Source organism: Meleagris gallopavo, chromosome 15 (genome assembly GCF_000146605.3).
Source record: "Meleagris gallopavo isolate NT-WF06-2002-E0010 breed Aviagen turkey brand Nicholas breeding stock chromosome 15, Turkey_5.1, whole genome shotgun sequence".
NCBI lineage: Eukaryota > Metazoa > Chordata > Aves > Galliformes > Phasianidae > Meleagris > Meleagris gallopavo.
The window spans coordinates 88,617-99,601 of record NC_015025.2 but is presented as its reverse complement, the minus strand read 5'-3'; the positions used below and the strand labels follow the sequence as shown (position 1 = coordinate 99,601).

At 52.1% G+C, this 10,985-nt stretch overlaps 1 protein-coding gene across 2 annotated transcripts; it reads right to left on the bottom strand.

Moving 5' to 3' along the window:
- Positions 1-6: 6 nt before the first annotated feature.
- HARS1 (histidyl-tRNA synthetase 1) lies at positions 7-10,979 on the bottom strand. Of its 2 annotated transcripts, XM_010718798.2 has the most exons (12): positions 10,889-10,979; positions 9,853-9,972; positions 9,558-9,653; positions 8,884-9,009; positions 7,024-7,131; positions 4,483-4,581; positions 3,542-3,635; positions 3,210-3,337; positions 2,867-3,109; positions 1,763-1,879; positions 877-1,023; positions 7-332 (listed from the first exon to the last, which is right to left on the bottom strand). In XM_010718798.2, the coding sequence occupies exons 1-12, from the start codon at positions 10,946-10,948 to the stop codon at positions 273-275; spliced, it is 1,398 nt and encodes a 465-aa protein (XP_010717100.1). In that variant the 5' UTR covers positions 10,949-10,979; the 3' UTR covers positions 7-272. The 2 variants fall into 2 exon arrangements, with proteins under 2 accessions (XP_010717100.1, XP_031411522.1); XM_031555662.1 differs by lacking the exons at positions 8,884-9,009; positions 9,558-9,653.
- Positions 10,980-10,985: the final 6 nt, after the last annotated feature.

Sequence of the window (10,985 nt, the reverse complement as noted above, 5' to 3'; positions counted from 1 at the left end):
GACAGGAGGGAGGGCAGCGTGTGCCAGAGCCGCTCACAAAACATCTTTGCAATGATGCAGCCCAGGGCCGGGCGTTTCATAGGAGTGAGTGCAGCCTCTCTGCTCCCGCTGAGAAGGGGAGGACGCAAGACAAAGAATAAATACAACCTCCAAAGGCTTCCCTGACCCTGCACCTGCTGCCAGCTGGCTGGGTGGTGGAGCCAAGCAGCCTGGTGGGTACAGGACTACGTCTGTTCACCAGAACCCAGCGACAAGAGCTGTCCAGGTGGGCACTAAAGCTGACTTGTTCGCCTCCTGATCTCCTCCACGAGGCTCTCCCTGCGGATGTTGACCTACACAGAAAGCAGAAGGTTCCATAATTACAACACAAGCAGCTGGCTGCACGGTCCCTGAGGAATGGCCCATGCTGTAATTCACGGCCTTTGGTGAAATTGTGCCACCGTGGCACCAGTCCCTCTCTGGGGATCAAGCAGGCAGCAGCATACACAGAGCTGGACTCTGCTCCATGACAGTAAGCACTGTAAGTAACCCTCCCACCCAATGACCAAGCACAACACTCGTCCACTCTTTCCAAAACTGAGGCCAGCACGTAGATGGCCACCGGGTCCCCTCCTTGTTCCAGCAGGGCACTTCCAGGCCCCTCCCGTACCCTGGAAGGAACATGGAAGCAGCCATAGAGCAATGCTGACCTTCCCTCACTGCAGGCCCTTGAGCTTTTAACTCTCCTCTGGGTACCAAACTCAAAGTACGGACCTGCACCACTTCCCAGAGCTGTACGCAACCTGCCCCAATGGCTGAACAGGGCATGGAAGGCAGATCTGAGCTGGGATGGAAGGTCGGGCAGCCCTCACCCCCTCTGAGTCACCAGAGCCTCACCTCCTCCCTGGTTGCCACCACCCGCAGCTTGACAACTCCATCCTTGAGCTCCTGCTCTCCCACAATGGCCACAAGGGGAATGCCCGTGTCCTCGCAGTACTGCAGCTGATTCAGGAGCTTGGGGTTCTTCTTGTACAGTACTTCTGCCTGGAAGGGAACCAGAGCACAAGGCTGCTCTCAGCACTGGCCTGTTGCTCTGTGCCCCATCGTTCCATCAGCATTTCCAGACCAGTCCAATTGCTATCCCGTGAATGGGAGGTATGTACAGACTGGCTGACATCAAAAGGCAGGGCACTGCAGCTAGAAAGTAATGCAGCACAGCTCAGAGGAACTTGGAAGACACTGCTGCTCCTGGGAAAGCACCAGGTTGTCAGCTCTAGTGTGTGTCAGACCAGGACTGACATCTGTGGTGTTCCTGAGGCTCAGAAGCCCTGTGGAGCATCCCTTCTCTGCTGGGTCTCACGGCAGACTACCTGCAGCAGGAGCAGTGCACAGACACAGGTGGCTTTTTAGACAATGGAAAACACAGCCCAGGCTCCTCCCCTCCTTGCAAGTCTCTGCAACATCGTGTTTTCTGGTGGAAGTGGCACACGACATCACAGCTGCAGAGGTTGAAGTGCTGCCCTGCTTTGGCAATCCATCCTGAGCATCCACAACAGCCTCTGCTGCAGTGTAGGGCCAAGCAAGTCGTATCACCCAGCACCCCCTGGAAAACACCTCATCTAGGACACAAAGAGGCAAGCTCCATTCAGAAAGGCAGTCTGCTGCCCATCCTCTCCCTGTGATTCCTTCCTCCCAGAGCAAAGTCAGATGTCGTCCATTTCTGGGTGTAAGAAAGAAGAGAACGGAGCAGGCAGCTCCTGACGTGGCCGTCACCTGATTATACCTTGATTCCAGCATCCCACAGCTCAGAGATGAGCTTCAGCCGCTCTTCAAGGAGCTTCTTTTGGGCAGAGGCCACGAGCACTTGTGTCTCTGTTGTCCTGATCTTCTCCTCCGAGGCCTAGAAAGTGGACAAGACTCAAAAGATTCTACAGACACACAGACATATCCAAGGCTCTAAGAACACTTTGGGCAGTCAGTGCCCAGGGACCCATCCTAGAATCTCAACACCTGTGATTGTTCCACGTTCTGGTGCTTATCCTAGCCTCCTTTCTGTGCTTGCAGGTGTGCACAGGCTGGAGAACATGCTGAGAATGACTAATTTCACTGCCAACCTCTGCCTACATTGTCCCTCCAGACCCAAGGGCCTGCAGCCTCTGGGAGATCTCTTTGGAGTGGCTGAGAGCAGCAAGCCCTGTGGGAGCTGCACATTCTACAGCTGGGCTTGTAACTATGGGTTAGGCTAACAACAGCAAGCTGAGATGTCCCAGCTCTGTCAGTCTCAGTTGGGTCAGGATGCCAAGAGCTTTCCCCACAACAGGACTGTGGGGAAGGAAAATGCATGGCAGCGTTTTGGAATCCTAACCAAGACCTCTTTAGCATCCATGAACGGGACTGAGAACAAATGGGTAGAACAGCTCTGAGGAGGAGGGAAGAGGAAAATCGTACCTCAAACCCTGACAAAGGCACTGTACTCCCTACCATGGGACATCCAGCCCCTATCGGGTTTTTGTAGTGCTCTCAGCAGGATGGGCACATGTGCAAGACTGTTTGCCCATGAACCTTGCAGTACTGGCTTGCCATCGAAGCGTTGTGGTCACAGGGATGCCTAGTGCAGGGGGAACACTGGGGCATCTGACCAAGGCACCTTATACAGCTGGAAATCAGTGCTCCCTCCAGCTGGAGCTGTAATGGGGACTGCAGAAAAGGGATCATGTCTGATGCCAGAGAAAACAGGAGACTGAACTTGTTTTGACTTCTTACTGTAGGGCACAGCAGGGGCCTGGATAGGTTCTCTATCAAAGACCCACTTCAGCATTTGCTGGACTGGAATAAATGCATGGGGAGAATGCAAACCCTGTGCTTAGCTGAGAACCAGTGCACTCACCTCCAGTCTCTGCTCAAGGATGGAGAAGATCCGCTCAATCCCAATGCTGACCCCCACACATGGCACCTTCCGTCCCTTGGGATCAAACATTCCCACCAGCCCATCATAGCGACCGCCTCCAGCCACGCTCCCAACACTGACTGACTCCTCTCCATGGTCATTCTCCTGCTGCAGCAGGACAGCCTCATATATCACCCCTGTGTAGTAATCCAGGCCTCGTGCTAGGCTCAGGTCAAAGGAGACCTGCAGGACACAAAAGAAAGCCCTTCAGCAACTGTGGACAGGGGTCCAGGGCTGCCCAGCCAGCAGGGCAGCACCCCCTCCTGCCTCTGCTCCTGCTCACCTTCCCCGCGATGCCAAACAGCGTCAGGTACTCAAACAGCAGCTTCATGTCCCCCAGCCCCTCCTTGGCCAGCTTGTTCTGGGACAGCTTTGGGTCCTGGAGAAGCTGCTCAATCAGGTCCATGCCACCTGCAGGGACAAGTTGTGTCTCAGGTCAGCCAGCGCGGCAGCACCTGCAATGACCCAGGCTGCCACGTGTGCTGCTTTGTGCCCCTCCATCCCTGCCCAGGTCACACCTGTCCCGGCCTGCCTGGCATGGAGGAGAGCAGCTGCACTCATGGGGAGAGCAACAGAGCAGGAGGGAGGGCAAGGGCTGGATCCCACCGTGCTCACCATGAAGCTGGACGTACTCCCCGATGCGATCTGCAGCCTCAGGTGAGAGACCCTTCTCTCCTACCATCTCACTCCTCACTTCCTCCCACGGCATCTGTGAGGGGTGAGAACGATATCAGCCACTGCCTCAGGGATGTGGTCTCTCCTGAGGAAGGTCTCTGATAGCACTGCCCCATACAGGGGATCAAACACCTGCCCTCAGCACATCTCTGCAGTGCTGAACTCCATCCGCACTGAGGTGATTAAAAGGTTCATGAGTGAAGCAGCAGATTAAATGCCCTCAGGCACGGCTGTAACTCCATCTCTTGCACTTCTACATGGTGTTTTTGTATCCTAATCCTGCAGTCACCAAAGCTGCCCAAAAACTTGAAAGCCCCAAGACTTGCACTGAGCAGTATGTTCTTCCTGTGACTGCACGTGCCCTGTTGGGATGCTGCACCAGCACCAAACTGTGTTCCTAGGAAAACAACCTTGCACTGATGACAGCAGCAGATGAAAGTGAAGACATGCTATGAGGATGCACACACTGCAGCACATATCAAACTGACCACCCCTCCCCTGCCCAGAGGGCAGGAAAGTGCTGCTGATAATTTTTTTCAGGCTTGTATTTCTGGTCTCTTACACCTTCTCACTCCAAATGCATTCCTCTGCCTCCCGCTGAACACTGTAGCCTTGCCCATATGTGTCCTCCTCACTTCCCTTTGCTGCATCTCTGACGTCCCTATCTCCCGCAGGTCCCAAACCAGCCACAACTGTGTGCTGTACACTGAAGTCCTGATCATGCTCAAAAGCTGCTGCAGGCTCTGTGCTCTCAGCCAGAATGCCAGACGTCACGTTGCCCATTGAGAACAGCACTCGCTTGCATGCAGTGCTTATGAATAGGTCACAGCTGTGACCTCACTGAGAGCCCACAGGACAGAGACTCACAGAGCAGCCCATACCTTATCGAGTTTGTCAACACTAGAGCAGATCGTTCGGAACTTGCTGTCTGGGACACCACAAACTGCAAACATCCCATCAAGGATGCGCCGATCGTTGACCTGGAAGACAAGGAGAAAGCCATTTACCACAAGCTCAAGCAAGTGCTTGAGATGAGCTCAGTTTTTCTTCTCTCTAGTTCTAAGCACAGAAGAGAGAAACTAGCAGCCATCCTACCTCCATGGGAAACTTGTGCCCCAGAAACTCTGGCGTTCTGATGTTCAGGTTATATCTCAGTGCAAATCCAGGGTGAAACAAAGACAGCTCTAAGCATTTTCAAAACCTTCTGCCCACATACCTCTCTAAATGCTCAAGAAACCACAGTTGGAAGGGGGTAAAGTTTCACTGTGAATTAGGAGAGGAAAAGTGAGAAAATAAAATTTGCAAGAATGTGGTGAGTCAGAGTCAGCTGGAACAGCAAAGAGAAGCAAGGATGGCAGAAGAATCAAACTAACAGTTACTTGAAATCAGCCTGTGGGGAGGCTGCCAACATTTTTTGCTGCTTATAGCTTCTTGGTAATTTCTCTCTCCCCATTCCTGGGGAGCTAAGCTGCCTCTCCCCTGAGAGCAGCCAGCTAAGTCAAACTGTCAGGCTTGGGGAGAGCCATCACATTCTCCTCCTGGAGCTGCTGACACTCAGAAAGAAGGAAAAGCAGCAGCACTACAATGGGTTGATCTCAGCTGACTACCAGGCACCCACCAACCTGCTCTCCACAGGAGGGGAGATGAAAAAGCTCGTGGGTCTGGCCAAAGACAGGAAGATCACTCACCGGTTACCATCAAGGGCAAAGCAGACTTTGGCTGGGGGAAGATTAATTTGTAGCCTATTAAAAATTGAGTAGGAAAGCAAGCAAGAAAGAACAAACTAACCTTCCCCTCACCGCTCCTTCCCAGGCTCAACTCCCTACTTTTCTGTCTCCTCTGTACATCCCTGTGAGCACTGCGTGTGGATGGAGACCACAACACACGGTCTCTTCTTCTCCCTTCACCTCGTGCTCCTCCCTGACCCGGTGTGGGCTCTGGCCTCCAGCACACAGCCCTTCCCAAACTGATCCCTCTACAGATCTGCCTGTTGCAGTGCAAGGTGCTCCAGAGGTTCCAGCAGGCTGCAGAGATACAACCTGCTGCTCCCTTGGCTGCACAAGAAGTTCTGCTCTGGCACAAACGTGGCTTGGGCCAGTGATGATTCCCTCTAGAGTTGGCTCTGTCCAACACGAGGGCAGCCCCTGATCTCTTCTTGCAGTGCTCACACTACCAAACCTGGCCATGTAAATCCAATACAGGAGCCTACAAATCATCTCATATGTGGATTTGTAAAAATAGCTCAGGAACAGACCGGACTTAGGAGATTAATTCACTGTGTTCCCTGCACTGCCAGTACAAGAACAAAGGGACACTGGATACTTTAAAACCTTGCTCTAAGATTTTCCTTTTCCTTTTTCTTTTTTTGATAGCGCAAGTCAATTCCATGGTTTAATTATGTTCTGTAAGAGAAGGTTATTGAGACCAAGAGCTTAGCTGAATTCAACATTGCATGGGTAGCGAGAGCACGCACGGTTAAATTAGACAGAAACAAAGACTTGGGAGGATGTAACCCTCCAGCATCAGTATATCCCAACAGTCCCCCACAGAAGACACAGAGTCCTTTCTACTGCAGACAAGTTATTCTGCTGTTCCCCATTGCTGGGATGCCTGCTCATCCTCAAAGACCTTTTCTGTGGCCACTGGCCAAACACAACCCAGCTGCACTAGATCTAGAGAGGCAGTTCCTAAGCACAGCACTTCAGCTCATCTCTGACAGGTCCCTGGGCAGGTAACCGAGCACAGGACAGGGCTGGCAGTTCAGGGTGCAGCACCCAGCCCACACTGTTCCTTCCCTGCATAGCACAGCAACCCTGCTGACCTCCAACACATCAGGCCCTCCTACCCACTGCTCTCCTACAGCCTTCCCATCCCGGCTGAGCACCATGTGCTGCCACACCAGGGTAAGAGAGGTGTTTTGAAGCACACAGCAAGCTCAGCCTAATCCCCATTAGAGCACTGCTCTTCCTCTGGAAGGGGCTCAGTACTGGGAAGGAGGTGATGGAAGGCAGGAGTTTGCTCGTGGCATGGCGCACACACACAGGAGATATCCCTCCTAAAGGGACAGAGACAGCTGTGACAAGGGCAGGAACCCTGGGCTGGAGATTGTATTTAACTGCAGGCAGTGAATGTAACAGTCAGCTTTTTCCTTGACTGCTGGATGTTTTGCAGGTGACCGTGGCAGATGCTACAGAGAACTCTGCTAATTACGGCCTCAGGAAACCTCCTCGCATTCCCACCTCAGAGGTCCTGAGATGACGCACAGCCTCTTAGCACGTACACCACAAGAGGGCAGAGAGGCAAGGTGACAAGCGCTCCGGATCTGGCCTCAGTGGGCAGGTGCTACAACCACCCAGTGCAACCGCCGCTGCCTCCCACTGTGGCCCAAAGACACCTGCCTGAGGACCCAGTCCTGGCCTCACCTTAATGAGGAAGTCCCCAAGCTGCAGGTCACTCAGGATCTCGTGCACTATCTTCAGGCACTCAGCATCTGGAATCATCGGGTCAAACTGCCCGGCGATGTCAAAATCCTGAGGCACAAGAAAAGGCAGAGAGCACTTCAGCACTGCTGGTATGGCTGCAGCCACAGCTTCGACTCTGCTGTTAAAAGCACTTTGTTTACAAAAGGCAGCAAAAACAGGGCGGAAAAACAACAACAAAGACAGAGATCATCAAGAACAAATAAATTGAACAAAGGAATCAGAAAGGAAAGGAGATTTTGATCCTCAAAATGTTCTTTTTTATTTCCCCTTCTAAATGAACAAGCAAATCAGGATACTGCTAAGGCACACTGGGAATAAGACAGCAGAAGTGATCTCAACTGACACAAAACCGAAGTTTCAACTGCAAAGACAGAAAATGAAATCAAAATCTCTGAGTGGCCTCCACCGTGGATTGCCAGAAAAAGCACCAGTATGTACAGCTACAGCTTACTAGCACGATGTTTCAGTACCCCGTGGTAGGAAAACAGGACAGACAGCATCAAAATTCAGAGAAGAAAAACACAGAAGCAAAAGGAAACCTTCTGTTCACCTCCCATTTACAAATCCCCAAACGCAGTTTTCTATCAGACTTTGAGTAAAAGAACAATTAGGGACATGGGACTGAATGGTGAGTAAATTTCAGTGCAGTTTCACCAAGCTTCCAAAATAAAATGGGACAATGGAGAAGGAACGAATTGTGATTGCATCAGTCAGTCCTCTGATAGCTGAACTTGAAGAGGGTTGATGCAATCCCCATGGAAGCTGGGCAGGACATTGGGGAAAAAAAAAACACACAAATATTCAAGGGCTGCTCAGTCACACTTAAGAAAGGATGCAGAAAACAGCTACAAGGTACACCAGGTACTAGAGAGCAGCAAAGCAAAGCAGCTCCAGGGAGAGCAGGTAACAGCTTGACCCACCTAGGCTAGGAGAGGAAGACTGCTCTAAACATTTCCAAAAGGCTCATTTGGGAAAGGGAAGAAACCAGTATCTAGGGACACCCACTTAAATAGGAGAGCACCATTTGAAGAACTGCACTGGCACAAGGAAAAGTGAACAGTCAAACACAAGTTTTGCCTGGATGCAAGAAGACTTCCCAGTTAGCCTACAAATGAGACCTTGGAAATATCCCAAGTTGTCTGAAAAAGGGAATCCACCAAGGTCAGAAGCTGGAAGGTATCATCAGGAATTTTATGAGAAAGCAGAAATATTCTCAGTTAAGTTTACTTGTGGCACAAAGCCCTCCGAGTGGTGTTAGCACAGTGGAACAAATCCATTCCTCAGGGCTACCACACTTGTCTGGGAAAGTCACAGAGGAAATTGCTTTCTTTGTTCTGTAATTTGGCCTCTGGGTTTTCCCTTACTTTGAAATAAAATGGACTAAGCGTGGGATGGATGCAATGGGTGCTGTGGCTAAGTTGCTCCTCTGGCAAGAGCTGAACAGCTGAGTGTGTGAGCAAGATGCATGAACCAGATTTGGGATCCCCAGGAAATTCTTCCCCTCAATCAAACTGGCAAGCACTGTGAGATGGAGCAAGGAGCTGCTGCCCTCCACAGTGCAAAGTGCCACCCATACCCAGAAGTTACAATGGCTCAGACCCCTGGCAAAGCACTGCTCTGTGCTACAGCCAACGATCTCAGCCTCTCCCACTCTTGAGCTGCTTTTCAAACCCGAAGGGGAACGTGATGGAGACGAGGAGCTTCCCAGAGCTACAGGGAAGGTGGCTGCAGGATAACAGCCACAGTCCTACGTCCCCACAGCCACTGCCCAGCCTCCAGCACTGCAGCTGCCACACTCACACACTGGTAGAACTCCCTGTAGCGGCCCCTGGTCATGGCCGGGTTGTCCCGTCTGTACACCTTTGCGATGTGGTAGCGCTTGATGTTGGTGATTTTGTTCATTGCCAAATAGCGAGCGAAGGGCACCTGCGACCCAGGGTTAAGGATGGGAAGGAGGAGGGATCACCCCACCCAGTTATCAGCCATGGGCAGTGTTGCAGCCTCGCTGTCTCCCCAGCACAGACACACGGCACCACACATGGCACACACCTGTGGGTCAAAGCAACAGCTAAGAGATGCTGGACTGGTCACAGCTCCTCAAGGTCTCCACAAACACCCCAGATACAGCCCGCACATCCTGCCACACTGACCTTATGGGCACCTTTCAGCGCTGCCTCACCGCCTAGTCTGGGTACCCTGCTGTAGAAAGAACTCCGCTCAGCAGAGATCTTCCTTCTCTCTACCTACCAGCGTTACTTTGACTAATTTAAGCAACAGGCAGCATAAATAACTAAGCAGCAGTTCTGCACCCACTGTGCCACATTACCTTTTCACATTCTCCCTGCCTGGAGGGGGTCAGTACCAAGGGGTTGCCCTCCCACCCTCCTCCTCCCTGCTGCTCTGGGCAGCGCTGCCACAGAAGGAGGGCAGCAAAGACAACAACCCCTCAGCACTGGCTGAGGATTGCAGGATACAGTTAGGTCATAGCGCAGGGACAGCAGCTCTCCTCCTTGATCTTTCAGATCATAGATAAGCTTCGAGTCCTCTCCATATTTCCCCGTCAGTGTCTCCTACAGAGAAAAAAAAAAAAGGAACACACAAACAAACAGCATCTTCAGTGTCAAGTGATGAACCCTAAAGCACAGAGAATAAAGAGAGAAAGGAAAGAGAGAACACCTAGAAGATGAAAGGAGAACGCTCAGCCATAAAGAGGGGCTTCCAAGTGCGAGGTCCCCATCAGCTCAGCTGATGTGTTGCACTCTCACTCACCTTCAGCTCAAACACTGGTGTGTCGATGACCTCTGCTCCATGGCGCTTGAAGCAGGTGATGATAGCAATGAAGACTCTCTCACGAATGGCCATTTGCTTGGGGCCATAGTCCCGTGTGCCCTGGGACGTGGTGAGGGAAAGAAGAGCAAAGAGCACGTTGGGTTAGAAGTACGTAATGACAGACAGATGTGAGAAGCGATGCAAAGAATCCATCGCTTAAAAGGCCAGAAAGATCAGGCCTGTATTTTGACAATCTGATATTCATTAAATTCACCAGTATGGGTCCCTTTTTTACTATTCCCCACTGTTAAGAGTCGCTGAATTATTGCAGTGACAGCCTTTAGGTTTCCAGGCACACGTAACTCACTGTCAATTAACTGGTCCTTTCATTTTCAAGGGCCCAACAATCAGTGGAAGCAGACAGCAGGAGCAGCCCACCAGGGTGGTGCAGCAACGAGGGGCTTGCAGCACTGCACTGGTGCAGCTGGGACAGGCTGGAAACACAAACCATTCTTCCTGACACCCAGAGAGCCACAAAATCCTCATTCTGCATATTTGAATAGCGAGACCTTTCTCTTCCCAGGCCCCGCACCACAGTCTGCGTTCACTAAAACAAGGAAATGGACAAGGGAGGCAGTCCTGAAGCATGTCCTTTAAGTCACTGGCATTAAGGCCACAGTTTTTATACAGCAACCTGTACTCATATTATCCATAACCATCTCCACGCCCCAGCACCAAAGCAGTGCCTTTCAGGACAGCTGCTAGCGTTGAAATACGAAGAACGCAAAGAGCCTTCAGCACAAATCGCATTCCCAGCCGCGCAGGGAGGGCTGCCGGAATAGCACAAAGCAACGCCCGCGGCCGGACAGAGCTGCGCTGGGCAAAACGGCCGGACAGAGCTGCGCTGGGCAAAACGGCCGGACAGAGCTGCGCTGGGCAAAACGGCCGGACAGAGCTGCGCTGGGCAGAACGGCCGCTCCCCGCATCTCCACTCGGGGCAGCGAGGCGGAGCGGCACGGCGCCCGGCGGAGCTCACCTTGGGGGTCTTGAGCACGAACTTGTGCTTCCCCTCCTCTCCGCCCAGCCGCGCCTTCATCTCCAGCAGCTTCGCCACTTCCTTGGCGATCTGGGAG